The sequence below is a fragment of the Centroberyx affinis genome, unplaced genomic scaffold (genome assembly GCF_046629955.1).
Source record: "Centroberyx affinis isolate AG114_WGS23_722 - 3 ecotype Tasmania unplaced genomic scaffold, CSIRO-AGI_Caff_v1 ptg003645l_1, whole genome shotgun sequence".
NCBI lineage: Eukaryota > Metazoa > Chordata > Actinopteri > Beryciformes > Berycidae > Centroberyx > Centroberyx affinis.
The window spans coordinates 63496-89931 of NW_027281553.1; the positions used below are offsets into that span (position 1 = coordinate 63496).

Genomic DNA, 26436 nt, shown 5'->3' on the forward strand with positions numbered 1-26436 from the left:
AAGGCCCTGCCGACAGCGGGGTGAGGGAGTGGCAGAAAAGGAAGGAAGGCAGGAGGAGGGGTGGGAGTGCAGCAGCGTGCAGCAGTGTTGACTAGGAATCAGGTTTCCCAGAGCCAGCAGGAACAGTGGAGAGACTGGTGAGAAAGGAGGCTGAGCCAGAGTTTCCCCTCGGACACTCCCAGTCTTTAAAGGCCCTGCGCGAGGCTAGCAGTCCCTGGGCACTCCCTGAGTCTGGAGCCAGCCTGACGTACACATCTCTCCGGACCAGACCTTCTTTCAGGCCGGCCGTCCAGGGTGCTACCCCCCCCCCCCCAAATATCTGAGGCCCTCCTTGGGAGAGCTCCCTCCTAGAGTGCACCCACCTCTGGAAATCTGCAACGTTTCTTCCCTCAGCCAAGCCAGAGCAAGATCCCTGGGGAAAGCTGTAGTTTGGGTAAGTATCAATCTTTTAAAAATATTCACGATATTCAAAGTCTAGTCAGTCTGAGTCATTCTTTGCTGTCTTTAGCAATACCCCAGTGGCACTCTGCCTTTACTGAAGTGATGGTTGCTGCTTTAATGTCTCATATTTCTGCCTCTGGTTCCAATTTGCTGTGCACAAAACTCCCTCTTCAGCGTTATATGTGGATTTTGCTGGACTGGTAGTGCCTGTTCACTTCTTCATTTCTTTACATCACTGTGTGCGGCAAAGAAATAGTCTGGGGTAAAAACCAGGAGGGCACAAATCCCACCACACAGGGGAAATTTAATATTCCTATGGTGGATGAAATGGATGGATGCTGGAGTTGTGAACTAAAGGCATACAAGCATGAAGCTGTTGCTCTTCATAGCTGAATATTCCAGATTTTTTTTTTCCATCCTGTGAGATTTGCCCATGAGTCATGGGTGTAAGTGTGTGTGTGTGTGTGTGTGTGTGTGTGTGTGTGTGTGTGTGTGTGTGTGTGTGCGGTCAGTAAACACCCTGAAGATGTGGCCTTGTGTGACTCATTGTGCCTGAAGAGAGTGTCTGTCCAAAACACTTCATCACAGTCCCAAAAATAAAACAACATAATGCGATCCACTCGCTGCTCAGTCTGCAACTTCTGACCTAAAGTATGAAGGAGGGTGTGTTTAACTTTGCTGTGAACTGCAGAATCAGGAAAAAAAACCTAATTGTCTATCCAACTGCACGGGAAAGAAAAATGCCTTTGACGTGGCTCTTCAGTGGAGAAACTAAACCTAAAAGCACGCAAGTCTTTCTTAAAATAACATAGTTTTATGGAGGGAGGAGCCGAGGAAAATAAGCACTGGTTTCATGGTCAGTCCTTCTCCTTCACAGCAGTGGTGTTAGAACAAATTGTGAAATAAATATGAAAGCATTCCCTGTATTGCAGCGGGAACTCTTAGTAATCCTCTCATAAACTGACCGAGGAGGCTGGGAGGGGGGTTGTGAAACATGGAGAACTGAACCCCCTCAAAGCTCGTTGGTCAGAAGATTAGATCATGTTGTTTCAAGAGACAATGTAAGGAAAGGCTAGCTGTCAGACAGGAATACTGGGATACAGACTTTGGGAAAGTCTCACATACAGGAAGTGTTTGTTCCACATTTACCAGTGAATAACTGAGATAACGGCAGTTGGCCACTGATTATGACCATGGCTGCACTGCGGTTATCTTGCTCCATTTGAGCTTTGCTACTTAAGATGTATTTTCATTGAGACAATTCAATTTATCCCAAAAGGCCATGGTCCTGCATAGCTCAATGGGCTCCCATGTTGGTCACACATCCTAAAAACGTACATATGGTAGTGTAAAGTGCATTGGATAGAAGCATCCACCGAATGGCATATGCAAAAAAAACCAGCTGATTTTTTTCAGTGACATGTCTTTGCCGAATTTAATGACAGAATAAGAAATTATAATCTCTTTAAACATTCCACTGTGATGGCATGTACGTAAGCATGTAAGCAGTAACATGTGAACTCCTTTGAAATTCCATCAGCTTTCTGTCTGTTCCAAGTGTTTCAGCTTGAAACTCAGAAGAGAAAACTGCTGAGTCTCCAGTCAGCTGCCCACAAACTGCAGTAACTGCCATGCTCTAGTTAATGAATGGCCCAGGAATGATGGAGTGGGCAGATCAATACTTAAATGTTGACTGTATGTCTTGGATATACCGTAGCAGCTAGAGCAGTAACAATGGCAGATAAGTCTGCTGATGTTTTTTGAACTGACGGTGTAGGGTTAGGGTTAGGGTTAACCCTAAACCTCTGTTTATTGATCGCCTGTGGAAATTGTCTAGTCGATTTCCCAGCTTCCACAGGTAGGTCTTGAACCCAAGTGTTCCAGTTAAAGGTCACACACACTCCCAACTCCCTATACCACCCTGCTGCCCAATAATCATGATAATTTTGTGAGGCACAGGAGAATGACACCCTTTAGCAAGGCACTGAACCTCACTCCACCTGCTCAGTGGCCAACAACAGAGAACTGTGGTTGTACTGGAAAGCTCCTGGATGTGAATTTGTGTCACTGTACAAATTTGAACCAGGACATTGCTGATAAAGAACGCGTGTGCTCAGAAAACCGTCTCTGGATGATTGAAGATTAATATTATGCTGTGATTACTATATGGATTAATGTAGATTATGCGCTGGTTGAATAGACAGAATGCCTTTTGCAAGAATTAATTTTTCTGGATTTCAGTGAAAAGCATCCTGGCAACAATTCATTTCGATGTCTGGTTCCTTTTTTTTGCAGCAAATTCCCATTGGCATGTGTCAAGGATAGCGATGGATTCTCATCAAAGTTCACGTGAGTAAATCATATTCACACACAAAAAAAAAAACAGACATAAAAAAGTTACTGACAAAGTACAGTTAATAAGATAGATACTTTTGAATTAAAATGTTTGTTGGATCACTCAGAAACACCTTTGAAGGGGAAAAACACTGACGTTGCTCAATAATTTTCAGGTCAATTCCTCACAGCCAAAGAGTATACAGTATATATGGGATGTACAGAGACGGATAAATGGTTTTAAATGAAATGAGTGGTTTAATTCAGTTTGAGCATTTTACATTCCAGACTTCAATTAGCCGTCAGAAATCAAATTACCCATGATTCCTTGGCAGACTACAGCTATGGAAACTCCCCTACCACATTTTTACATTTAAATACATAATAACAATGAATACAAACATCTGTTTACATATTTTGAAAGCATCTTTGAGTAGAGAGCTACTAGGGGGAGGATGTGGTTTATGTGGTTTATGATAATGGGGGCATGGTCTGAAATGATAATGCTATGGATGACAGGGTCAGTTATTTTGTGTGTAATAGAATTATTAGTGAGGAAGTAGTCTATACGGGAGTAGGATTTATGGTAGGGTGCCTAATATGAATATTCTTTATTGCTGGGGTTTATCAGTCTCCAGATATCTATCATGCCATAATCTGACATGTACTGTTTAAGTAGGGATGGAGAATGGTGGGGCTTATGAGTGGAGGTTAATGTGAGCGGTCTATAAATGGATCCAACACTATGTTGAAATCACCACCAAGGATGATATGTGAATTAGGGGAGTTTGATAGATCTGAGAAAAGTGTGTGGATAAATGAGGGGGAATCTGTGTTGGGGCTATAGATATTGCAAGAGTTAGACTGTCTTTTCCTATGGTCCTGTTAACTATGATATATTGAGTTGTATACAGACTGGTAGGACTGACTAATTCATTTGGCTGTCGGCTTCCAAGATTCGCCTCTGTAAGGTGAGTTTCTTATGTGAAACAAATGTTGGATCCGAGTTTGCTTAGGTGATTTAATATCTTTGTTCTTTTGGCAAGAGAGTTGATTCCTCTTATGTTCCAGGATGTTATTTTCCCTGGCAGTACCACAGAATTGCAATTGTTTAAAGTGGTATTAAGTTACACAATGTGCTATAAGAGTACATGTTGGAGTCAAAATAAAAAAGTATGTTAGACACAGCGACAAGAAAACAGTGGGAGTGAAATACACTGGGGTAAACAGGGATTGGTGGGGACAGAGTGGAGATATGACATTGTAGCAATAAAGCCATTATTAGAACATCTTTGAATTTGTTTTATGGTATTGAGTAATAGACGGAAGTGCTGAGTTAAAACAAGAAAGAGGGGGGTGGGGGCATGGAGCAAGAAAGAGAAAAATAACTGAACAAATTGAACAAATGTAGAAGTAGCCTGCAATAATTCAGCAAAAAAAAATACTGACTTTAAAAATAGGCTACTCAAAAAATACAAGTAACCTACATAAAAAAAAGCTACTCAATTACAGTTAACAGGAGTAAATGTAGTTAGAAAAATACAATTCCTACATTTGTCCAATGGTCAAACATGTAGGCTATATTTGACCATAGACTGTATGACAGGTGCTCTTCGGAACAGGCAATAAACAGTACAAACAAAAATAACAAGATTCATCCAAAGATCTAAGATCCGAAGATAGAGGCTTACTTTACTTTACCTTTTTAATTTTTAATCTTTGTTCATCTATGTAGTCAATAAAGGCTTTTTCTTTTTTTTCACCTAATCAGAGTGCCTCTATGCTTTTTAAAATGCGGATACCTTCTAGCCATAACCCTTCACCCAGAGTACCTGCGTTCCATTTGATCAATAAAGCATGACATTATTATGACCTTTGACCTTTTCCCTTGACCTTTCCCCTCTGCTCAGGTCTTCAAGACGACCCGGACCTCAAGGTGATGATGGCAGGTTCGACTCTGAGGAAAGTCAAGTCACGTTCGTGGAAGAAGCAACGGCATTTCCGCCTCCTGGAAGACGGCCTGACTATCTGGTACAAGTCCAGATGGGCGGGGATGGGCCACTCCACTTGTGAGTACAGCTAAGTGTGTGTGTGTGTGTGTGTGTGTGTTTGTGTGTGTAGGGGTTAAACTAGAATATCAGAGGTGGGGGAGCCTGTACCTGAATTTATTTCAAAGCGTATGGGATTTATCAAATCTTAAATCTTAAATTAGTTTCTCAAATTTGTGGTTCCCTCCTCCCTATTCTAATGCTTGTGTGTGTGTGTGTGTATGTGTGTGTGTGTGTGTGTGTGTGTGCGCGTGCATGTGCTCAGTAAACCTCTGCTGAATGAATAAAGATTAAAATTGTACTGACATATTAACCTTTGTTTCGTGTAATCTCCTCAGTCATAAGATTCATCTCCATAGAAATAGATTACATTGTATGATTCAAACAGATCTGTAACATATTGACAATTACTCCTCAGTCTCAGTGAGTGAGGTAGAGGCGGTGCGTGAGGGCCACCAGTCGGAGGTCCTGCTGAGCATCTCGGAGGAGTTTCCCGCCGATCTCTGCTTCACCCTGGTGTTTCACGGTCGCCAAGGCAACCTGGACCTGGTGGCCGAGTCCCCAGAGGAGGCGCAGGCCTGGATGAGGGGCGTCCGCAAGCTCATTCACAAGGCTGAGACCATGGATGAGAAGGAGAGGCTGGACCAGTATCCTTACACTTATTTAGCAGTAACAGTTAAACAGTATTAGTATTCTCTGATAGCGAATTATAGAGAAAAACAAAAATGGGTGTAAAGTCATACTCTTGTTAGTTTTCTGCATTTCCACGGTATCATAATAGTACTGAATAGAAAGGTTTTTAAGAGAATTGTGGGATAACTTTTCAGATTCAAGCAAGAATAACTTATGATCACAATTAGGCATAATGAAAGTATTAATTATGAAGCATAATAAAGCAAATATAATTGAAGTCTTTCCTTACTAAATGCTTCATATCCATTTACGAGATTAGACTAACATGGTATTGGAAGTTCTTTGCTCAGTAATGTGATTATATTCTCTAAATTGTCTGTAAATTTGGTCTCAAGATAGCTAAAATCTTCATTAATACTCAGTACAATGTTTTATTTTCATACAATCATAATTTTCCAAACCCTTGTGGAATGGAACTCTTCAATTATTAAGGAACATATTGCGGCTGATAGTGAGGATATTAACTTTCTTATTAAACGACACGTCTGAGCCTGAGTTTCCCTCAGCCAGCTCTCAGGTGGGTCTGGGACTGGTTTCAGAAAGCTGACAAAAACAAGGATGGGAGGATGAACTTCAAAGAGGTGCGGAAGCTGCTGAAGATGATGAACGTGGACATGAATGAGGAGCATGCTTTCCATCTCTTCACGGTAAGCTTTTCACATCTTAGACTACAGCTGCAAGGACTGGGAGACATGTGGAATGTCTCCCAGTTTGCTTCCTGCTTTTCTTATGCTGACATTTTAGGCATTTAGCATATGCTTATATCAAGTGACCTTCAAGAGTGAGTGAGTAGGGGTTCACTGGTTTACTTCACGTCTCTTTGACAGGACACATGGCTGTAGATAAACACATTAGCTGTTGCAGGGATTGAACCTATGACTGTCTGGCCACGGGACCGACCCACTAACTATTAGGCAGCCTGATTCCTGGTTTCTTATATAGTTTATTATAGTTTATTTTGGTCATTCAATCCCTTATGTGAAAAAAAAGAATTCACAAACAGATGTAAAAGTTGGGTTTTTGCTAATCTAAAATCCAAATCTAAATCCAAATCATAATTTTTCCACAATTTCCAAACCCAGACAAAGCATGTGTTAAGACAAATGACATTAACAGCAAAGTCATGCAATGAAAATTGGCTTACAGATGTTGTTAAATATAGATACAATAAAATAAATTACCCAAAACATGGCATTTTTCTTTAGAATCTATTTCATTTTTATCAAACAATGCACTAAATGCAAAGCTCCTCGTTTTTGGTCCACAGATGGCAGACAAGTCAGAGAGCGACTCTTTGGAAATCGAGGAGTTTGTCCACTTCTATAAGATGCTGACTCAGAGGGACGAAGTGTGGAAGGTGTTCCAGGACTATTCTGCAGACGGAGAGAAGTTAACCGTGGAGGAGCTGGAGAACTTCCTGCGTCAGGAGCAGCAGGAGGGACAGCATGCCCAGGAGCTGATCGACCGCTATGAACCATCTGAAACAGGTAACGAATCTCCATTTATATCTCCATGACTTACCTCCATCAGCCAAGTCTAGGCTGGACCTAGAGCTGATGCCTGCAGTCCGCAATTACCATAAACTACATTAACACACCGGTCATGTGATGTTAAATAAAAAGGTGTGCAAGCTGTGAATTTTCTGTATTTTCTGATTTTTTTTTCAGAAATTTGAAGTGTTCATTTGTGTTCCATTGCCTTGAAAATACACTATTTCTGTGATTTACACATATCTCACACATCTTGCATCTTATATATAACTATAAATTTAGATCATGAAGATTTATATTTGCTTGAAATAGTTTGTAACTGTATTTCACAGATATTAAGGTGGGTGAGGGTAGGTAGGTTTACCCTCCACTTCATCCCTGATGTTTTTTATTGTAGCTGGAAAGTTGAGTATGATGTATTTGGAAGAATTATATATATTATTATAGTACTACATTATAGGAACATTTTCTTACCATGAAAAAAAGTGCACAGATAAAGTTACAAATAAAGTTATAAGTGTTATGCATTAACCATCAAATAATATACTTCCAATACGATGTTTTGATTCAGTGGATTTAAGAACAAATTTTCACTTTCAAATAGATTGACGGAGCATTTGATACAAGGATAGACGGCCAATGATAGCTACGTTTTTTTTGATGCTGTAAAACATTTGCTTATATTGATAATGTTTGTGAAAACTGAAGTAAAACAGGTCTACTGTATATTTTGAGTTATGGCTGGTTTTGAATCCTCAAAAAGCTTATTTCTCATGCATCAGTCAAACTCTATTTGAACGCCTGTGTGAATATACCCAAATGTCTTGTGCTCACTCCATCTGTATTATATCATCTGTGCAGCCATGAAGCAAGGCGCCATGTCTCTAGATGGCTTCCAGATGTACCTGTGCTCACAGGAGGGAAACATCTTTAAACCTGAGCATCGAGATCTGCACCAGGACATGAGCCAGCCGCTCAGCCACTACTTCATCTCCTCCTCACACAACACATACCTGCTGGAGGACCAGCTCCGCGGGCAGAGCAGCCTGGAGGCATACATCCAGTAAGTCTTAGCAAACTGTTCTTAGCATTTGTTTTAACCTCTTGCACCCTGAGTTTCCCCTTAAATTCCCTCTTAAGTAGCTTCAAAGTTAGAAAAGAAATTTTTTCCAAACTCACAATGTCACAATGTCACAAACATATTCTGTATCTGCTTGTTCCAACACCTCATTGAAGCTACAGCACGGTTATTTTGAGTGAAATATTCAAACCCAAGATGCCATTTTATTATGGCTGCACCATTGCAACAAATGGAAAAAAAATCTCAATGTTTGTGCACCATTTTATACACATGACTCTGTAATTCAGCATGACATATTTGGTATCTTTGGAAACCTTGGAGGACCTGGACTAGAAATTAAAATCTTGGCTGTGAAATGTGTGTTTGTAATGATAGACCGACATTAAGAGCCTTAGGGGAGAAGTGGTTTTAACCTGCCTGGAATACTAGATTCGTTTTTTTTTTTCCCACATAGGACAATACATAGTGCCAGAAAGATAAGACAATCCCAGGAATGTATTTGAAAGTCTAAATTGGCTTATACTTATCAGGGATGAACAGTTTTCGTTCGATTTCTAACCCTAACCCTGATGTACTAACCCCCACCCATCTCTCCAATAAGCAGGTTAAAACAAATGCTGAGAATTATTTACGTACATATACAATTTTACCAGGGGTGAGACAGACAAAAAGAGTTCTTCTGATGTCTCGTTTTATGGGCAGTTTTTCAGGGTGTGTGTGTGTGTGTGTGTCCCATGCTAGGAACTGATCTGTACAGTTGTAACTGATAGAGAACCAACATTTACATTTTTGCTTTGTCAAAACACACACCATCCCTATATGCGTTCCCCTGAGTGATTATTGCTTGCATTTGTGTGTCTGTGTGTGTCTGTGTGTGTGTGTGTGTGTGTGTGTGTGTGTGTGCACGCGCAGGGCCCTGAAGAGAGGTTGTCGTTGTGTAGAGGTGGACTGCTGGGACGGCAGTGACGGCGAGCCCGTTGTGTATCACGGCCACACCTGGACTTCCAAGATCCTCTTTAAAGACGTCGTCGCGACACTCGGGGAATACGCCTTCAAGGTGGGAAGAGGCACACACGACTCTCTGCCTTAAAGCACCAAGTCTTGAGAGCTCTATTTCCAGTTAGACACACACTCAGAGTCTGTGTGTCAACTAGGAGAAAAGAGTAGAGCCCAGATGGTTCAGTTGGTAAATTTCCCTCCCCCTGGAATCTCTCTGTTACTCTTATCCTACTGACAGTCTAAATAAACAAGCACAGATCCTGTACAGACCCACGGTGCGTGTTCAGTTCTATGCACTGAAGCACTGCGACACAGTTAAAGTATCCATGAAATGAACTCCCATTACTTTTACTTCCTGGAAAGCAGAGTATCTTTCATGGTGACCTCATGCTGCACCAGTAGACATAAATATTTCCAAAAATTAAAAAAAATTCTAACCAATAAAAACATCAGATTTTTGATCAGTCCCGTCCCTCCGCACCCCACCCATCAAATAAAACTGCCTTTCTCTCCCTGACTCATATTCCATTGGTTTAGACTTTTGAATGATTCCTCACTGCATTATGTCCCGCCCCAACATCCTGTTTCAACAGGAAATGCATCAGATCAAGGAAGTAAAGATGCCATTTCATGGGGTCTTTAAATGACCTAATTCCACTAATGTTACTTAAATACCACAAGGTACCGTTAAAGGCACCTACCATTTAAGTCTGTATGGCAGCGAAGACGAGTTACTGTCTACAAATCCCCGTAACTGAATGATATTTGAAATACGCTTTGGCTCAGATGGTTTGGTAACACTTTATAATAAGGTTGTATTAACATGAGTTAATGCATTAATTATTAATTAACAAATGCTTAACTAAGGCATGAATATGTTTCTTCACGTTAACGAAGTAATTAACAAATGCATTTGTAAATGCTGTAATTAAAATGTTCAAAGTGTTCATGACCTATTTATGATTGATCTGTCTCAGTTTTAATTTATTCAGTTTAATTTATTCATGCCTAAGTTAAGCATTTGTTCACCATCAATTAATGCATTAACTCATGTTACAACCTTTTTATAAAGTGTTACTGATTTTTTTGAAATTTACACTGGTTACCAAAAGAGAGGAATGAATGGTTGGCTTTTTGTCTTATGTAGCTGTTATTTTGTTTCTTTGTTGTGTTCTTCCAGCTGTGTGTGTATTATCTTGGTTTTATGTGGATCCCAGCAAGATTAGCCACTGCTTTTGCTGAAGCTGACAGGGTAAACAGATAAACTGTGACATTCCTCAGTGTAGCCATTTTTTCTTTATCAGAGCATTCAGTCTCGGCCTCCTTCCTGTTTGTTAGGCATCAGACTTCCCAGTCATCCTCTCCCTGGAGAATCACTGCAGTGTGGAGCAGCAGACGGTCATGGCCCAGCACCTCAGCCAGATCCTGGGTGACACACTGCTGAGCACCCTGCTGGATGGGCAGGTGCCTCAACAGCTCCCTTCTCCACAGGTCAGACCCCTCTTCAGTTACTGTGGGATTTTAGGATTTCCTCTAATTCTCTTGAATGTGCACTTCTTGAAACACATTTTCACAGATAAGCTTGTATATTACATTTGAATGTCACTGTTGTCATGTGAATATCTTGTAACTCCAATATAGTTGGTTTTCATTTTATCAAGATTGCATGTTTCTCTTTGGGTTGAGAAAATTCTACAAACCTCTGGGTTATGAAAGTCTTAAAACCCCACTGGATAAACTGAAAACTGAATGGTAGTCAGGCTAAAAACGAAGCTGTTTTTCTGTTCCTAAAAGCTGACGTTTTGGAGATACAAGGCTTTCACATGACAGATGATATTTTATTATTTTCACCTGTTTTATTCATCTGTGAACTTATTTATTTAAATTCATATCTGGTGTTTTTTTTTTTTTATAGTTTATCTTATTGCCTTTTATCTATTATTGAGTTGTTGGCTGTAAAATAATGTGTAAATGTTTTGATAAGTGCTATCAAAATAAAGTTCATCAATATTATAGTTTATTACTATATTTAGTAATATATCAATCTATTTCAGGTGCTGTGATAACTGACAGGTCCCTTCTATTAATGCTAATAATATCTAATATGAAGTTTCAATAAACAGTCCTGCCTTGAGTGAATGATGAACCTGTACATATGAAATAATTTCAGGTAGTCCCACGCCCATTTAATCTCAGAAACTTTAGCATTAACAATTCAAAGGCTTTTTAAAAAATTAATGGTCTGTCCGTTGATGTCCACCTGTCCACTGATGCTAAAAGCGATAGTATAATTTTTAAGCTCTTTTCCAGTCAGAGCACTTAGGGCAATCAATGCTAACGTGAATTAATGGCAGATAAATGCTGTGAGGAAATCCATGGAGGATTTTGTCAAGTTAAAAGCAGTATATTGCTGCATTTGACTATGAACATGAGACAGCAAAGTGCTTACTTGGCAGGAGGATGATGGACCGTCTTCATGAATAGTTTGTGTACTGAAGAGAACAAGTACTTAAAGTTGGTGAAATCATAGTTTGGAGTCATTTTGTCCTACTGGTCCATCCCATAATGCAACCCTCTTGCAGTGTCTTCAAACTGTCAATGTCTGCTATTGACATTTGGATACTTTGCATCGTGGGACTGGTCATTTTGTCAAACCAGGAGACTTACATCTTCATGCACTTCATGCTCCAATATGGATTTCTTCATGTAATTTGGCAGACTGTATTCACTTACAGTAGAAGGTTTATGTTCTCAAGTTTCATGCTTCATATTCATCACATTATTTATATTTTCAGGAAAATACGGAAATTATCACTTACACATACCGTGAAAAGGTAAGAGCTCTTGCTCTTGCTGCTCTCACCTGTCTGTGCCTGTTCATGGGTGTTCATTATAGGAACTGAAGGGGAAGATTTTGCTGAAAGCCAAGAAGATTGCCGGTCTAGAGGAAAGTCTTGATGAAACCCTGACAGATGAGATTAGCGATGAGGAAGAGATGGCCAACGGTGATGCTGAGAGCCCGTCTGCAGAAAACCTACCTGCTGAGAGCCTGAACCCCACTGAGAAGGTAGAGAAATACTTGGTGACTTTGTGTGTTATGGTAATATATTACTTTCCTGCCTTAATTAAGCCAGGAGTGATTTTATTCATTTGTTTGGTTGTTCACTCCATGCTGCTTCGGTAATTATTGTTTTCCTCATAGTGGATAATGAGGAGAGATGGAAAACAGGCGAGAGAAAAACGATAGTAAAGCAAGACAGGAGTAAACGGAGAGTGATAGTAAAGAGAGACAGGAAGCTGAGTAGAGACATAAAAGATAGTGAGGCGAGACAGGAGTTAAAGACAGGAGAAAGTGAAAAGAAGGAGGAAACAGAGAGACTTGAAAGAAGATAGTGAAGACAAATGTGAGAGAAAGACGAAAGATAGTGAAGAGAGAAAGAAAAACTGTGCTCCTTCTTAGGGTTTATCATCATAAATGTTTCCATGGTGCTCTATGGAAATAGCAATTTATGCTCTTTTTGATGTTATGCAACTTTGTATTCCTTATTTAACCAGGCAAGTTTACTAAGAACATGTTATTTTTACAGCAGTGACTTAGAGTGGAAGTTTCCACCCTGGGAAATATCCAGTACAGCCACAGTCTTTCCCTGTTGGGCACTGAGCAGCTCCACTGGAGCAGTTGTGGGTTAATCGGTGTTGTTGAGGGAAGGGAGAGTGTTGTTCTCCACCCATCCTGCCCACAACTTCTATTCCATTAACTGCTTTTTCTAACCATTAGGCCACTGCTCTCCCTAGACGTGATTTGGATCGGTAGCTGACAGGAATTGGATTCGTTTGTTGGGCAAAAATCATCCTCATTACATCTATTTTCATTGGCATTTTGTTCTCTGCTTCTCAGAAATCCAAGTCAAAACTGTCCCAGGAGCTGTCAGACTTGGTGGTTTACTGCAAGAGCGTCCACTTCCATGGTTTTGAGCATGCTCGCCTGCACTCCAAATGCTATGAGATGTCCTCTTTCTCTGAGTCCAAGGCCAAGAAGCTTGCTAAGGATGCAGGTGAAGTCAAATCAAAGCGACAATGCATTTGAAAGATCTTTAAAATACTGTATGTTCATGCAGTTGGTTCAGCAAACAAATCTAAAAATGAGTCAGTGGATACTCAAGTCCATAAACGCCTGGAGAGAGACTTTAAAGGGATTTGACAGTAGATCTCAGCTACAGCAACTCCATAAGCTAACACATCCTTCCATCATATCACTAGTGTTCATCCACCTTTTTTTTTTTTAAGGTTAGCGAACCATTACATCTTAAACGGGTGAAATATCCCTAAAATAAAATTATGATAATACTTTAATCTGTTTAATGATGATATCTTTAATCAAATTCTGATAATTTGTCAATCTATTCCTGTACTGAGATCTAAAGTAGTCTTCTGTAAGCTATAGAGGGAGAAACAGGTCGGTCTCTCCTTATCCCTCCTATAAGAATACGCTGGATGTGTTCAACTCAAACCTCTGTGTGACTCCTCCTCAGGGACGGACTTTGTGCAATACAACACGAGGCAGCTGAGCAGGATCTACCCCAGTGGGCTCAGGACCGACTCCTCCAACTACAACCCCCAGGAGCTGTGGAGCACAGGCTGCCAGATAGGTGAGGAAGAGGCTCTGCTCTGCTGGTTTACAAATCCTTTTCACTAAGATCATTGGTATCTGCAATCACAGTCTGAGTACCAAGGTGTGCTGATGCATATTTCCACAGCTACTCACACAGCAAACCTTCAGGTTGATTTGTGTTGGACCTAAATGGGGCTGAGAACATACATCATTTGCAGGGAGTAAACTCTGGTTGTGGGCAGTAACAAATCCAGACATACATTGATGCTGCTGAAGAATTATAATGATTAAAGATGTTAGTAATATGGAGCATTTTTGCTTATGCCCTGTGTGAAATGAGGAAAACTTGATCCTAAGGAACCTGTGAAACAATTTGTGCAGCAAAATAAATACTGTCACCGCTATCAATTCAACCATCTCTGGAGTATAGCAATTGCATGGCAAAATCACATCACCGTATCAATAACTACAATAATGGCTACCTGATTTAAACCATGACATTAAAGATGCAAGTTTAACAAGGTTGCAAATGATTGTAAGCATTATTAAAAAAAGATATTTGGCATGGCCAAATATGGAAGAGTAGCAGCATCCTATATGTTGTTGCTGTCGGCTGAAAATCATGTGTCTCCGAAATGTCAACTGAGAAAAAAGGACTTGTTTTCAGATTTCATAAGGGTCATAGTATTTTTTCAACCCATAGACGACCATGTAATCTTTCAATTGAAGTTAAAATATGAAAATCAGCCTGGAGACTAACGTCAAGACTGGAGTTACAAGGTTTTCAGATGACAACAGTGAATGTATGTATATGTATGACCTGGATTGGACCATTTTGACCATTTGACCAATCCAGGTTGAAACGTTGTTTGTATAATAAACTTTTGGTGGAGCAGAATTCTGTGTGCTGATCTACTTTAAAATTATTGGGTTAGGGTTAGGGTTAGCTTGTCAAGTTAGCAGTTAACTTGTCTTGTCCAGCACCAGTAGAAGAATGGATATGCACATCCCAAGACATTCAAGAAATCATATCATACAGCCACAATAAAATATAATGGTTGCAACTAATTGTCTCCCCTCTCCCTTCCTCTCCAAGTGGCTCTGAACTTCCAGACAGCTGGTCTGGAAATGGATCTGAATGACGGGCTGTTCAGGCAGAACGGACGCTGCGGCTTCGTCCTCAAACCAGACTTCATGAGGGACAGCAACACAGAGTTCGATCCAGAGAAACCAGAGGAGCGCCAGGCCTACAGACCGCTGCGCTTATCCATCCAGGTCCAAAACTAAATGAAAGAATTCACATATACACACAGTTAGTTGGACAGTAGTTGTATGGGGTAGCCACCATCCCACCCATGAATGTGTGTAACTGTATGCTTGAAGCAGGGTGTTGCTGAAAATTAGTAAGTAAAACTTTATTTATATAGCACTTTTCAGATGAGAAGTCACAAAGTGCTTCAAATGATAAAAACAAGCAATATAAATAAAAAAAAATAAAAGAGCATACAAAATTCAGGTGATACAATACCGGTTAATTAGAGCAGCACCAGTAAGCGCAACAAATATATATATATATATATATATATATATATATAAAAAATACATAAAAATCAGCAATAAAATGTAAGGAGGCTGACCAAAATACAAATGGTAAAAGGAACACAGGGAGAAATAAGAATAGGATTAAAACAGTGCAAGCAAACATTAACTATTTAGCAAGCCTTTCCTGTATAAAGATAAATCACACACACACACACACACACACAGAGAGGGAGAGAGAGAGAGAGATCAGTGTGTTTGTCATATGTACTGGTATACTTAAGTTTATGTCAGTGGTTTGGATATCCAACATGCATATTTGTATATAAATGTGTGTGTGTGTGTGTGTTTGTGTATCAGGTGATCAGTGGGCAGCAGCTTCCTAAGGTGAACCAGAAAGAGGGCTCTATCGTAGACCCCCTGGTCAGAGTGGAGGTCTATGGAGTGCCACAGGACCAGGCCAAGGGAGAGACCAGTTACATCCACAACAATGGTAAGAGAATTGTTTGAAGTTTAAAAAACACAAGCAGTAATGGGTAAAAGCAGAGAAAGTGTCCAAAAACTATGAAATTCTGAAATAAACTAAAAGAAAATGGTCATAATCAGCTCTCTGCTGCCCTCTGCCTGCAGGTTTTAACCCAGTGTGGAACGACACGCTAAATTTCGTCATCCACACCCCTGATCTGGCCCTGGTTCGTTTTGTGGTGGAGGACTACGACAAGGCATCTAGGAACGACTTCATTGGACAGTTCACCCTTCCATTTACATGCATCCAAGCAGGTACGCAAAGCTGAGACTGATGTAAGCCAAAAGTGTAAAAGCCTTACTGGGGCCTTCCATGCTAAAAATTTACTCATCTCACTCTGAATGGCTTTGTTTAATACATAAAATCATCATATGTTAAGTGCAAACACCCATCCAGGAATCTCACATGCCAGAACCAGGACACTTTGTAGGATTCAGTCACTGCCACTGTGTTTGAAAGCTTATTCTAATGCAAGTTTGTTTCCTTCCCCCTTTTCCTCCTCCCAGGTTATCGTCATATACATCTCCTTTCTAAAGATGGAACGGCTATTCCTCCCTCTTCCCTGTTTGTCAACATCAGCATCTCAGAACTCACATGAAGAAATCAAAGCTGAGGATATGAAGCAGGAGTTGGTCACAAATTCTCAATCAGAAAAAATGAATTCATGCCTATGCATGAAGTTGCTGAGGGTTGAGAAGGGCATGCACCAATACCGGTATCTGATACTGGGACAATATTAGGCTAAAATAGTATCAGAGAATTTCCCCATTGGAAGAAAACATTTTCAGCAATTTTAACACATACAAGGATGTTGATTTTTCTATTGGAGAAAAACAGATTTTATGTCAGTCAGTTTTGTCCAGTGACCCCAAACTGGTATAAATAAGTATTGCTCAGTAAAATAAATGATTGAATCAGTACTTGGAATCAGTATTGGTAGTGATAAAGTAGTGTTGATACATGACTTTGAAGGCTAATTTACGAAATCAACAAGAGCTAAAAAGAGGCAGAGACTGTCAAAACGACAGAGTGGATTACAAAGTCTAAATAGTCTTATTCATTTGAGCTGTTAATTCAAATTTTAGAGTGAAACGTCTGCCTGTACTTGCAATTGCTCTCATGACAAATCTTACAATTTAACATTCAGTCTTTTATGGGTATACTTCTGTACCCATATACTTGTACTACATACTTAAAAGCTTTTTTAAAAAGTTATTTGCTAGCAATGAGGGAACACAAGGGATCACCGCATGTCTAGAACCTCTTCTTGTTTGCCTTCAAATGTTCATCTGACACAGTACAGTAAGATCACTTTTTACCTAATGACAGTGCACTGAACAATTCCTGGTGTACTGAACTACATGTTGTTTATGGTCCACAGTTTTAAGATGCAAAATGATACGCTATGCAGAAATTGCCAAAAATCAGTTTTCTAAACCATTACAGTGCTCAAAGTTCTGCACCATGTTGCTTAATGTAAACTGCAAAGTAACTGCATGAGTAATTTAATTCTATTACAATCTGCATATTTGATGAGGTATGTTCTGTGTATACTGTAAATGTGTGTACATATAGACCTGTAAATAGACACAATAAACAAATTTTATGAATGGTTGAGCAATAGATTTCTCTCATTCATTCATTATTTTGTCACTTTTATTTTTTTCAGAAAACATAAAAAAATCCATACCTTACACTCCACATTCTCTCACACATTATATACATACAGATTTTTTTTTGTATTGTCTCTCATATTACAATGTTCACATTGATGGCAAGACCGTTTTTGGTAGCAAACATAATTCATGTCTCATAGTTTCACTTAAATATGACTTATTGGACTCATAACAGCCCAATCTGAAATTGGATTCCTTTTCCCCACTAGTGGCTATTTTTTTTTTAACTGAAGAAATTATTATTCTTCAAAAAAATTATTTACAGGAATCATGATACAAGCAGTGAGAGCATGTCATAACATGAGTTTTAAATAAATGGTTTTTTTTTATAGTGTTTGCAATATGGACCATTATTCCAAGTTATGATAGGAACAGGACTGAATGTGATTCACATCCCTGTTTGCAGATCCAAGATGCAGTCCTGTTTCTCAAATGCAAAATGTCCTAAGACTATTCTTGAGTAAGATAATCTATACAATTTCAGAATCACAGATTTTTTTCCTGGTAGTTTTATGCACTCACTATTAACAATTAAAATATTGGCAATCCGAATCAAACAGTGAAACATGTTGAAATATAAACTGTCTTTAAAGCAACGTTCCACTTAGTTTTAACATGAGCGTTATTTGGCACTTGACAGCCATAAAAACCATGGTATAAACCAACCATTTCTATTCTTGGTTTACACTAAAATTAGTATTTAAAAATAAAAGTAGATCCTGTCTCCCAAACAGGAACTACCTCTCCTAAAAGGTATCCCTCCGCTATGTTCTCTTCTATCAATATATATGCTATTTGGCGAAATTATGTTCTAAAACGTTGGACACACAGTCAATTGAAAATCACAGTATCGGGATCTGCTGTTGAATATGTTCACCAACGTGTTAAATGTAAATTTTCATGGCCTCATTCAAATGAATGGGAAGTAAAAATCTGAACGCGACAAACTCGTCCCGCTGCAGCCGAACTTGGTGAGTAGTTTATATTCTGGTTTTCATGGCAGTAAAGAGCTGAATAACCCCCATGTTAAAACTAAGTGGAATATTGCTTTAATTTCCTTTCAACAGTGATACTACAATCTGAACTGATCAGATCAGGTCTCTGTTGGGCCCCTTAGTGTTTTCTCTCATTCTCTGCCCTTGTTTGTCATACCTCGTCTTCTACTCCCTGTACCTCCGAGGCTGCTACGTGTCTCTGCACTCCTTCCTGCTCCTCCTTGTCTGCCTCCGCTGCCCTCTCATCCAGTGTCCCTTGCAAGGCCTCCTTCAGGGTGAGGCTGACTGCTTCAGAGTCCTTCACCACCCCCTGCTCTACCGACATTTCCGGGTGGTGTCTCTGCAAATGCTTAACCACCTGGAACTTCTGTTTGGCTCTGTAGGAGCAGTGTCGACAACAGAAAGGTTGCTGCTTGGTGTGAGAGAGGTAGTGATGTCTGAGACCCGCCGGCCACCGGAAGGCCTTGTGGCACAAGCCACACGTGTATGGCCGATCATCACTGTGTTGCCGCTGGTGGGTCTTCAGTATGAACCTAGTCTTGAAGGCCTTGCCGCATTTCTCACAGACGTAAGAGCGCACGTCGCAGTGCTGTGTGTCCCGGTGGGCACGCAGGGCGTCCGCTCTGTTGGTGCGGTAGTCACACTCATCACAGGCGTACGGCTTCTCCCCTGCAGAAGGTGGATAAGGGGAATATTATTTATTCAGGGTTTTTCTTTTTGCTTCAATTGGATTAAAGATTCATTAACAAGCCATTCATGTTTAGCATTATACTAAACTAAAGCAAATTTAGATGATCATTACATAGACCTTTTTCAGAGAATATCAGAAAAGCACCTGGCAGGCAAATAAACTGAAGAATCAACTGAAATCATCGATATGCTTTGTACCATGTGTACAGCTTTTTGCATTTTAACACCAGATCAAAGTGAAGGATATGCCATATTTTTATGGTATATCTAGGATAAATTCTGAATAAATATTGTCTGTTATTTATCTAGGAAGGTTTTGCTGAGCATGAATAATCTTTTACCGAAGTGCCCTGCCTCACATTCACACCTAGGAGATGCCAAGCACTCTTCTACTGTTGGCTATTGAGTGTAGCAGCGGAAAGTTAAATGTCTTGCTCAAGGGCAACAAGATAGTAGTTAGTAGTAATTAAGGGAAGAGAGACTGTCGTTAATTTTCCTTGCAGATTTTTCTAACCAAGCAAAAGTCTTCAGTTTACACGTCTGCTTTTCTAATCTTTAGGTTACCTATTCACAAAGTATTACAATAATCAAGCTGTTGATACCTGTGTGCTTGGTCATGTGGTACTTCAGCTGGGTCGCCCACTTGCATTTGTAGCCGCACTCTGGACACAGGTACTTCTTCTCCTCTAGGTGAACTCTCATGTGAAACTACAGCAAAGTGCAAGGTGAAAATATAGTAAACTAAAGCACAATTGTATAATTTATAATTTTCCCTTGCTTTTTGGAGGGAAAGTCAATATCACATTAGAGCCTTGTGATTATTAATTGCGTTCCAAGTCCTCGGATGTGACATCAATGGGGAAACCTTCTCTTGCATGGCTAATACGGCTTGAGGTTCCCCTTCACCTTCCTACTCATGTAACATTTAATGTGGTGGAACTAAACTGAAATGGCTGTCTGGCTGTGTCTGAACACCAAGATTTCCTACCTGTCAGTCAAATACTCTCAAGGGAGTAGCAAGGGGAAAATGTTCTATGGCTACAACTATAAACTCACCCAAAAAGGTTAAGAGCTCACCTTCAACCTGGAGGGATCAGTGCAGGTGTAACTGCACTGCTCACAGCTGTAAGGCTTCTCCCCAGTGTGTATGCGAATGTGCCATGTGATCTTCTGCTTGTTCCGGGTCGAATACTTGCAGTCTGTGCACTTGTAAAGACGTTTGCCCCCATGCGAACGGAGGTGCTGCTCCAACACAAGCTGATGCCGACAGGAAAACTGACAGCTGCTGCACTTAAGAGGCTTGTCCTCTGGGGATCCCTCCTCATGTGCATTCAAGAGGTGGTGAGCCAATACCTGCCTTGTTTTGGTAGCAAAGGGGCACAGCTGGCACTGATGTGCCAAGTGAGTTCTCTGATGTACCTCAAGGCTTTCCTTTGTCTCAAAAGACTCCTGGCAGGTGGCACACTTTAGCTGAGGGTGCTTGCTCTGCTGGTGGGTCTTAAGTGTGGCCTCACTGCTACAGGTATAGTCACATTGCAGGCAGGAGAAACAGACCTGGAGCTGGTGCACACGTTTACAGTGGTTCCTTAGTGCAACGTCTGAACTGAAGCGAGCCTCACAATGAGTGCAAGCATGCTCTAACTCCCCCGTGTGGCATCTGTGATTGTGCCGCCTTACATCGTCAAGCGTGTAGCCGCTGAAGTCACAGAGTGAGCAGAAGTGGGTTGGCTGTTTGTCATGGATGCGCGTCTTGTGCTGACGCAGTTTGGTCATAGTCCCAAAGGTCTTGTTGCACTTGTTGCAGCTGTGACGACCAATGCCAGTGTGGAGAGACTCATGTTCTTCCAAGCGATAGCGCCTTGTGGTGCTAAAGGGGCAGTAACGGCAACAATGGGGTCTTGCACCTTTGTGTTTGAGTGCAACATGTTGGACCATGCACCGTTCTTGCTTACAGGTGAAAGTACAGTGCTCACAATGCAAACGTTTAGGTTTGGCAATACCAGACTTGTTTTTCTCATGGACAAGCAAAACATGATTGGTCAGTGAAATCTGAGATTTAGCTACAAATGAACACATTTGGCACTGGATTTCATCCGGCTTGAGGCAGCCTCGCTTTTTATGGCTGTCTAATGCCCTTTTCTGACTGCACTTGAACGCACAGCTGGGACAAGAGAAAATTTGACCTTTCATGGAAACTTTCACTGGACTTCCATTGTCCTCCTCCACCAAGTCCTCCCCTCCTCCGAATGACTCATTACTGTCTTCATCATCCAGTTTTAAAAGGATTTGATTCTCTTTTTTCCTAAAGGTTTTACTGCAGGTTGAGTAATGGCGATCAACTGTTGCAAGTTTGACTGATGAAAAATTGCATAGCTTGCATATGAATTTCCCTTCTTTTTTAGTGTAAGGGGTCTCATTCGTCAATGAACCAGTTTTGTGTTTGTCACTAGAAAATGTTTGTTTTTTCACCAGCTTAACTTTCAATTGCTTATTTATCTGAATTCTGCTTTTCTGACTTCTTGATTCACTGGAGCTAGCTGCTTTATCAACAAAGCCATTCACTGTTAAATGAGATATACATGCACTCTCTCTTTGTTGATGTAATTCCTGCTCTTCTGAATCTTTGGTAATCATATTATCTAAAGGTGGAAGCTCCGTTTGATCTGCATTTGTTCCTCTATCAAGGTGTTTGGATCCCTCCTGACCATGAACATAGTTATCTTCTGGAGCCACACATGTAGTTGATATGCCTACAAATGTCCTGGTTTTTCGCTGAAGCGCAGGGCACTTCTTCACAAGGTGGCTATCAAGGCCTCGCCTCTGTTTGAACTGTGCCCCACAGGCTTGGCACTTGTGCCCCTTCAGCCTACCATGGCACAGAGACTGGCAGTGGGATCTCAGAGCAGTCTCCTTACGAGTTACATAAGAGCACTTGTCACAGCGATAAACATCTTCACTCGGCACCACGAGCATTTGCACTCGTCCTTCCAAAACCATAGCTTCTGCTTGGTCCCTGTCGTGCTTCTTCATAGCCTTCAGACGGATCTCAGAGTCTACCAGCTGATTTTGCCCAGATGGATAAGAGGAACTGATGATTCCACCAGCATCCTCCACCTCAGATGCTTGAATCTGATTCTCTGCAGACTCAACTGGTTGACTTGTATTATTCAGAGGATCGTAGTTGTCATCCAAGTCACTTTGTTCACAATCTCCATCTGCCAAAGCTACACCATCTTCCTCTGATGAACTTAAAGATGCAGAGATGTCTGTCTTTTCTTGTGGTGTGACAGACCCTTTACAATTTAAAGTGGCTAACCTGGAAGTTAGGTTTGTAGTATTTTCCTCATTTTGCATAGAACGGGTTTCATACTCAGTAGTTGATAGTGTAGTCAAAACAAGAGTACAGTACTCCTCAGGACTGTTCACAGATGGAGCACTATCTGAAATACTTTTGTCAGCAACCTCTTGAGGAACAACATCACACATGTTTGCTGAATCCAAGGTTTGCAAACCAGCTACAGTTTCCTTGTTGGTGTTTTGGTCTGTTGAGTCAGTAAGATCAGATTGTTCTCTCTGGGTCTCAGCAGCTGGAGATGGTGGAGCCCCTTCGGTGGATTGTTCAGATTGCTCATGAGCTGTTGAGGGCTTCTTGTAGAAATCTTGCATGAATTCAATTGAGTTCCTCTCCTTCTCCTTTGCAGCGTAGTTCTCTAACCATGCTTTGTCCCCAGGCACGTACCCATGAGCTTTCCTCTTGTGCAGAAAGAGGCTGATGCTACTGAAAGAGGAATAGAAGCAGAGGGCACAACGGAACTCTTTTAGCTTGGTATGTTTGCAGTTCTCATGGTTTTGAAGGGCTTGGCGGTAGCAGGTAGTATATGTGCAGTATTTGCACTGATAGACAGTTGGCTGTTTCCCCTGTCCAGAGTGTTTGGCCAACATGTGATTGCGAAGCTCATATTTGCGCTTGCAGGCATAAGCACAGATCTCACACATGAGTGATTTGGCCTGATGTCGTAGTTTGTGGCTGTTTAGCTGGTCCATGCGGTGACAACGATAGGAGCACTGATCACACTGATACCTAGAGGAGGAGACAGGAAGTTGGTCATGAGAACAATAGTGTATAAAGACTACTGCTCCCAAATTTTGGAACAGTGGTACAGGTACAATAAAGTCCAAAGAAATAATTGATTTGATAGATCTGTTTGTCCCCCAAATTCCCCCGGCATAAATACAGAAGTAAAAACATAATGAAGGGTTCCATAAATAACATCTACCTGAGGTCCCCAGCATGTTTCCGCATATGCACATTCAGATAGTGCTTCCATTTAGTGACATATCCACATTCAGCGCACATAAAGTTCTTGTCGTCTGAGTGAGTAAGCATGTGTTTAGAGAGGTAGGACTCATCTCGGCACCTGAAGTCACAGAGGCTACACTTGTGGGGCTTCTCACCTTTTAAGAAAAAAAAAAGAAATGGGGTGATATAATGCCAGAATTAGTAGTTTCCACAGAAACAATCCATAGCACAAATGTACTCATGACTGTAAGGTGCTTCAGATGAAAAGCACCAATTAAACATTAATAAACCAATAAAACATTGAAAAACAATTCTATCCTCACCACTGTGCATCAACATGTGCCGTTTCAAGCCACGCTTATGCGAGGTCACGTAGCTGCACTGTGAACAGCGATGGATCTTCTCATTGGCGTGCAAATGTCCAATGTGCTGCTCAAACTCCACAGGGTTAAACGTGACAAAGGAGCAGAAGTCGCAGCAAAGCTCCTCATTCCCTGGGTGGCCTTGTCGCTGGTGCTGGAGGAAGACGGTCTTGTTGGAGCAAGAGAAATCACACTGCGAGCAGTGGTAGGCGAGGTGTGTCCGATGATGATCCTCCATGTCCTTCTCACTTCGGAAAATGGCGCCGCAGGCGTGATGACGACATTCTACCGCCTTGACCCCATGCACTTTGGTAGTGTGTCTAAGTAGTGCCTTGCGCAGGAAACTCTGGAAGGAGCAACCTTCTTGAAAACAAGCCACTGACTTGCGATCCAGCAGGATGTTGTGCGTCTTCATGTGAGCCTTGAGGGACCTGCTCTGGCGAAAGCTTAGACCGCAGGTGGGGCAAGGATAGATATTAGAGTCTATGTCACCCCCTGCCTCATCAGCATGCATGCTGGCAAGGTGGCGGCTGATTGCATTCCGCTCCACCGCCGAATACTCGCACAAGTGGCAGCGATGGACTTTTTCACCCGCCTCACGGAGCTTATGTATGCGTAGCTTGCTCTTGCTGGTGAAGTAACGCTTGCAGGTGGAACACTGGAGGCTGGGGTCAGGAAAATGCAAGTGGAGGTGCTCCTGCAGGTGGGAGCGCATCTTGAAACAGCGCCGACACTTGGGGCAGGTGTGGGTACGATAGATGTGCTCTGCACCCTCTGCCAGGTAATCTATAGTACAAGAAGAACATATGAAACTAATTTTAACAAAGTTACAAAGTGGCAAAGCTTATGCAAACTGTTATACTACCTTGCTGATTTAAAAATATTTAAGAAAACAAAAACCTATATTTTGTCTTTGTTACAATTTTTTTTTTTTTTTACAAAATGTAATCCCTTTTGACCACTTGGACTTTTTAATATCACCTGAATACCCAGTGTTTTTGTCATTTCTCTGTGCCTGTGCTTTATCATTTTATATAGGCTATGCAAATAAATAAATGTGACACTCTGATCCCATTAACTACCATGAAGATAGATATACATACCTTTGGAGGGCGGTGTGTCAGTGTCATTTGTATCTGCTGAGGATTTGTCTTTTTCCACCACCTTTTTTGCTCTTTTCGTCTTGTGCCCTTGCCTTTCAGGCTCTTCCTCATTCCCTTCTTGTGATAATGACATGTAAGCTGGATTGGGTTTCTGTTTTCTTTTTGGCCTACCAGAGACCAGAGGCGGGTTGCTTTCATCAGTGCATGTTGTTGTGGGCACCATCTCATTCCCTAAGGATAAATTTGTAAAACTTTTAATGGAAAATCTGTTTCTCTTTTATTGGAAAACCGTTCAATAATCACAACTGGTCAGTACAACCTCCCAAATAAAATATTATGATAAATGAAAATGATTTGCCCTTATGAAAGATGACAAAGGTCCTGGTTTTCCCATTGTAATCTCCATTAGTAAGGAAACCAAATACTTTTGCTGGCCCTCTCCACTCTCTCTCCCATAAGCCTTCTATTTTTTCACTAAATGTTGCTCGATGGAAGTCTCAATTCTTCTGAAACATCATACTTGTGTGACTTTTGTTGACAATATACACTGTATAATGGAGGGAAAGAGGGGTTTTCAATTTTAAGTTTGTGTCAAATAGCACAATCTCGTTCCAGGGCTGGGTGAACTTACCTTGAGGGTCAGTAGGAGGAGTGTTGTGCTCCAAAGAGTGGTCACTCAGTTGTTTTGCATTATGGGTAACAAACTGGCAATGAAGGCAGCTAAAGGGCATATGGTTCCGCCAATGGCTCTCCATCTCGCCTTGTGTGCAGAATGACAGTTTGCAGGACCGGAAGGAACAAGGAATAAGGGTGAGACTGTGTGTGGATGTCAAGTGGGCTTGGTATTCCTGTCGATTTGTGCTGCTGAACTGGCAGCCTTGCTCAGTGCAGGGGAAGGGACCTTTGGGTGCATGCTGCCCACCGTGGGTTCGGAAGTGGTGTTTCAGTGCACCCGGCTTGGAAAATACCTCACTGCATAAGGAACACTTGTAATTCACCACCTGTCCTTTACCGGTGGATGCTGTCAACCTCTTGGAACAAGAGTGAGAGTCAAACATGCCACTATCTGAGAGGCTTTCTCCACATTTCTCACAGAGATGGGGCTCAACTGTCTCCATTGTATCTGTGGAAAAAATATTAAAGCATAATTTGGGTTATAATGTGACAAATTTAAAAGGGCACGATGACAGACATTTGTAATTTGTGCCCAGTTTTGTTGCCACAATATGTAATAACGTGTTGTATGCACACATATAAATTACACAGCCTCCATGTTATTCAAACTGTATGAATATCCAACATTACCATTCTAACGTTACGATACAAACAGAATCTCGACCTACTGCCTGGGCTTCCGCAATCCTTTCTATCTGAAAAACAGTACATCAAGACCTTGTCAGTTTACTAGTATGGCTGGCACATCCAGTTCTTAATATCTGACCTTATTGAATTTCACTTCTCAATGTTTCTTTTATTAGTAAGGATTGGTAGTGGTTAGGTTTCACTTACTTTTTGATAATGTTAGCTAAATCGAATCACTTGAACAA

General features: G+C 41.1%; 2 protein-coding genes across 2 annotated transcripts; one reads left to right on the forward strand and one right to left on the reverse strand.

Moving 5' to 3' along the window:
* Positions 1 to 338: 338 nt before the first annotated feature.
* On the forward strand, positions 339 to 17424 carry plcd4b (phospholipase C, delta 4b). Its single transcript, XM_071540475.1, has 16 exons — positions 339 to 433; positions 2737 to 2790; positions 4686 to 4844; positions 5242 to 5470; positions 6034 to 6163; positions 6784 to 7003; positions 7868 to 8069; positions 9000 to 9144; positions 10425 to 10577; positions 11983 to 12153; positions 12985 to 13141; positions 13619 to 13735; positions 14795 to 14973; positions 15598 to 15730; positions 15868 to 16017; positions 16270 to 17424. Exons 2-16 carry the CDS (start codon positions 2769 to 2771, stop codon positions 16359 to 16361), a joined length of 2259 nt encoding a protein of 752 aa, XP_071396576.1. The 5' UTR covers positions 339 to 433; positions 2737 to 2768; the 3' UTR covers positions 16362 to 17424.
* On the reverse strand, positions 17419 to 25736 carry znf142 (zinc finger protein 142). The gene is made up of 7 exons (XM_071540474.1): positions 25521 to 25736; positions 24890 to 25120; positions 23748 to 24572; positions 23402 to 23579; positions 20202 to 23205; positions 19727 to 19832; positions 17419 to 19103 (listed from the first exon to the last, which is right to left on the reverse strand). The coding sequence occupies exons 1-7, from the start codon at positions 25642 to 25644 to the stop codon at positions 18586 to 18588; spliced, it is 4986 nt and encodes a 1661-aa protein (XP_071396575.1). The 5' UTR covers positions 25645 to 25736; the 3' UTR covers positions 17419 to 18585.
* Between the last annotated feature and the right edge of the window lie 700 nt (positions 25737 to 26436).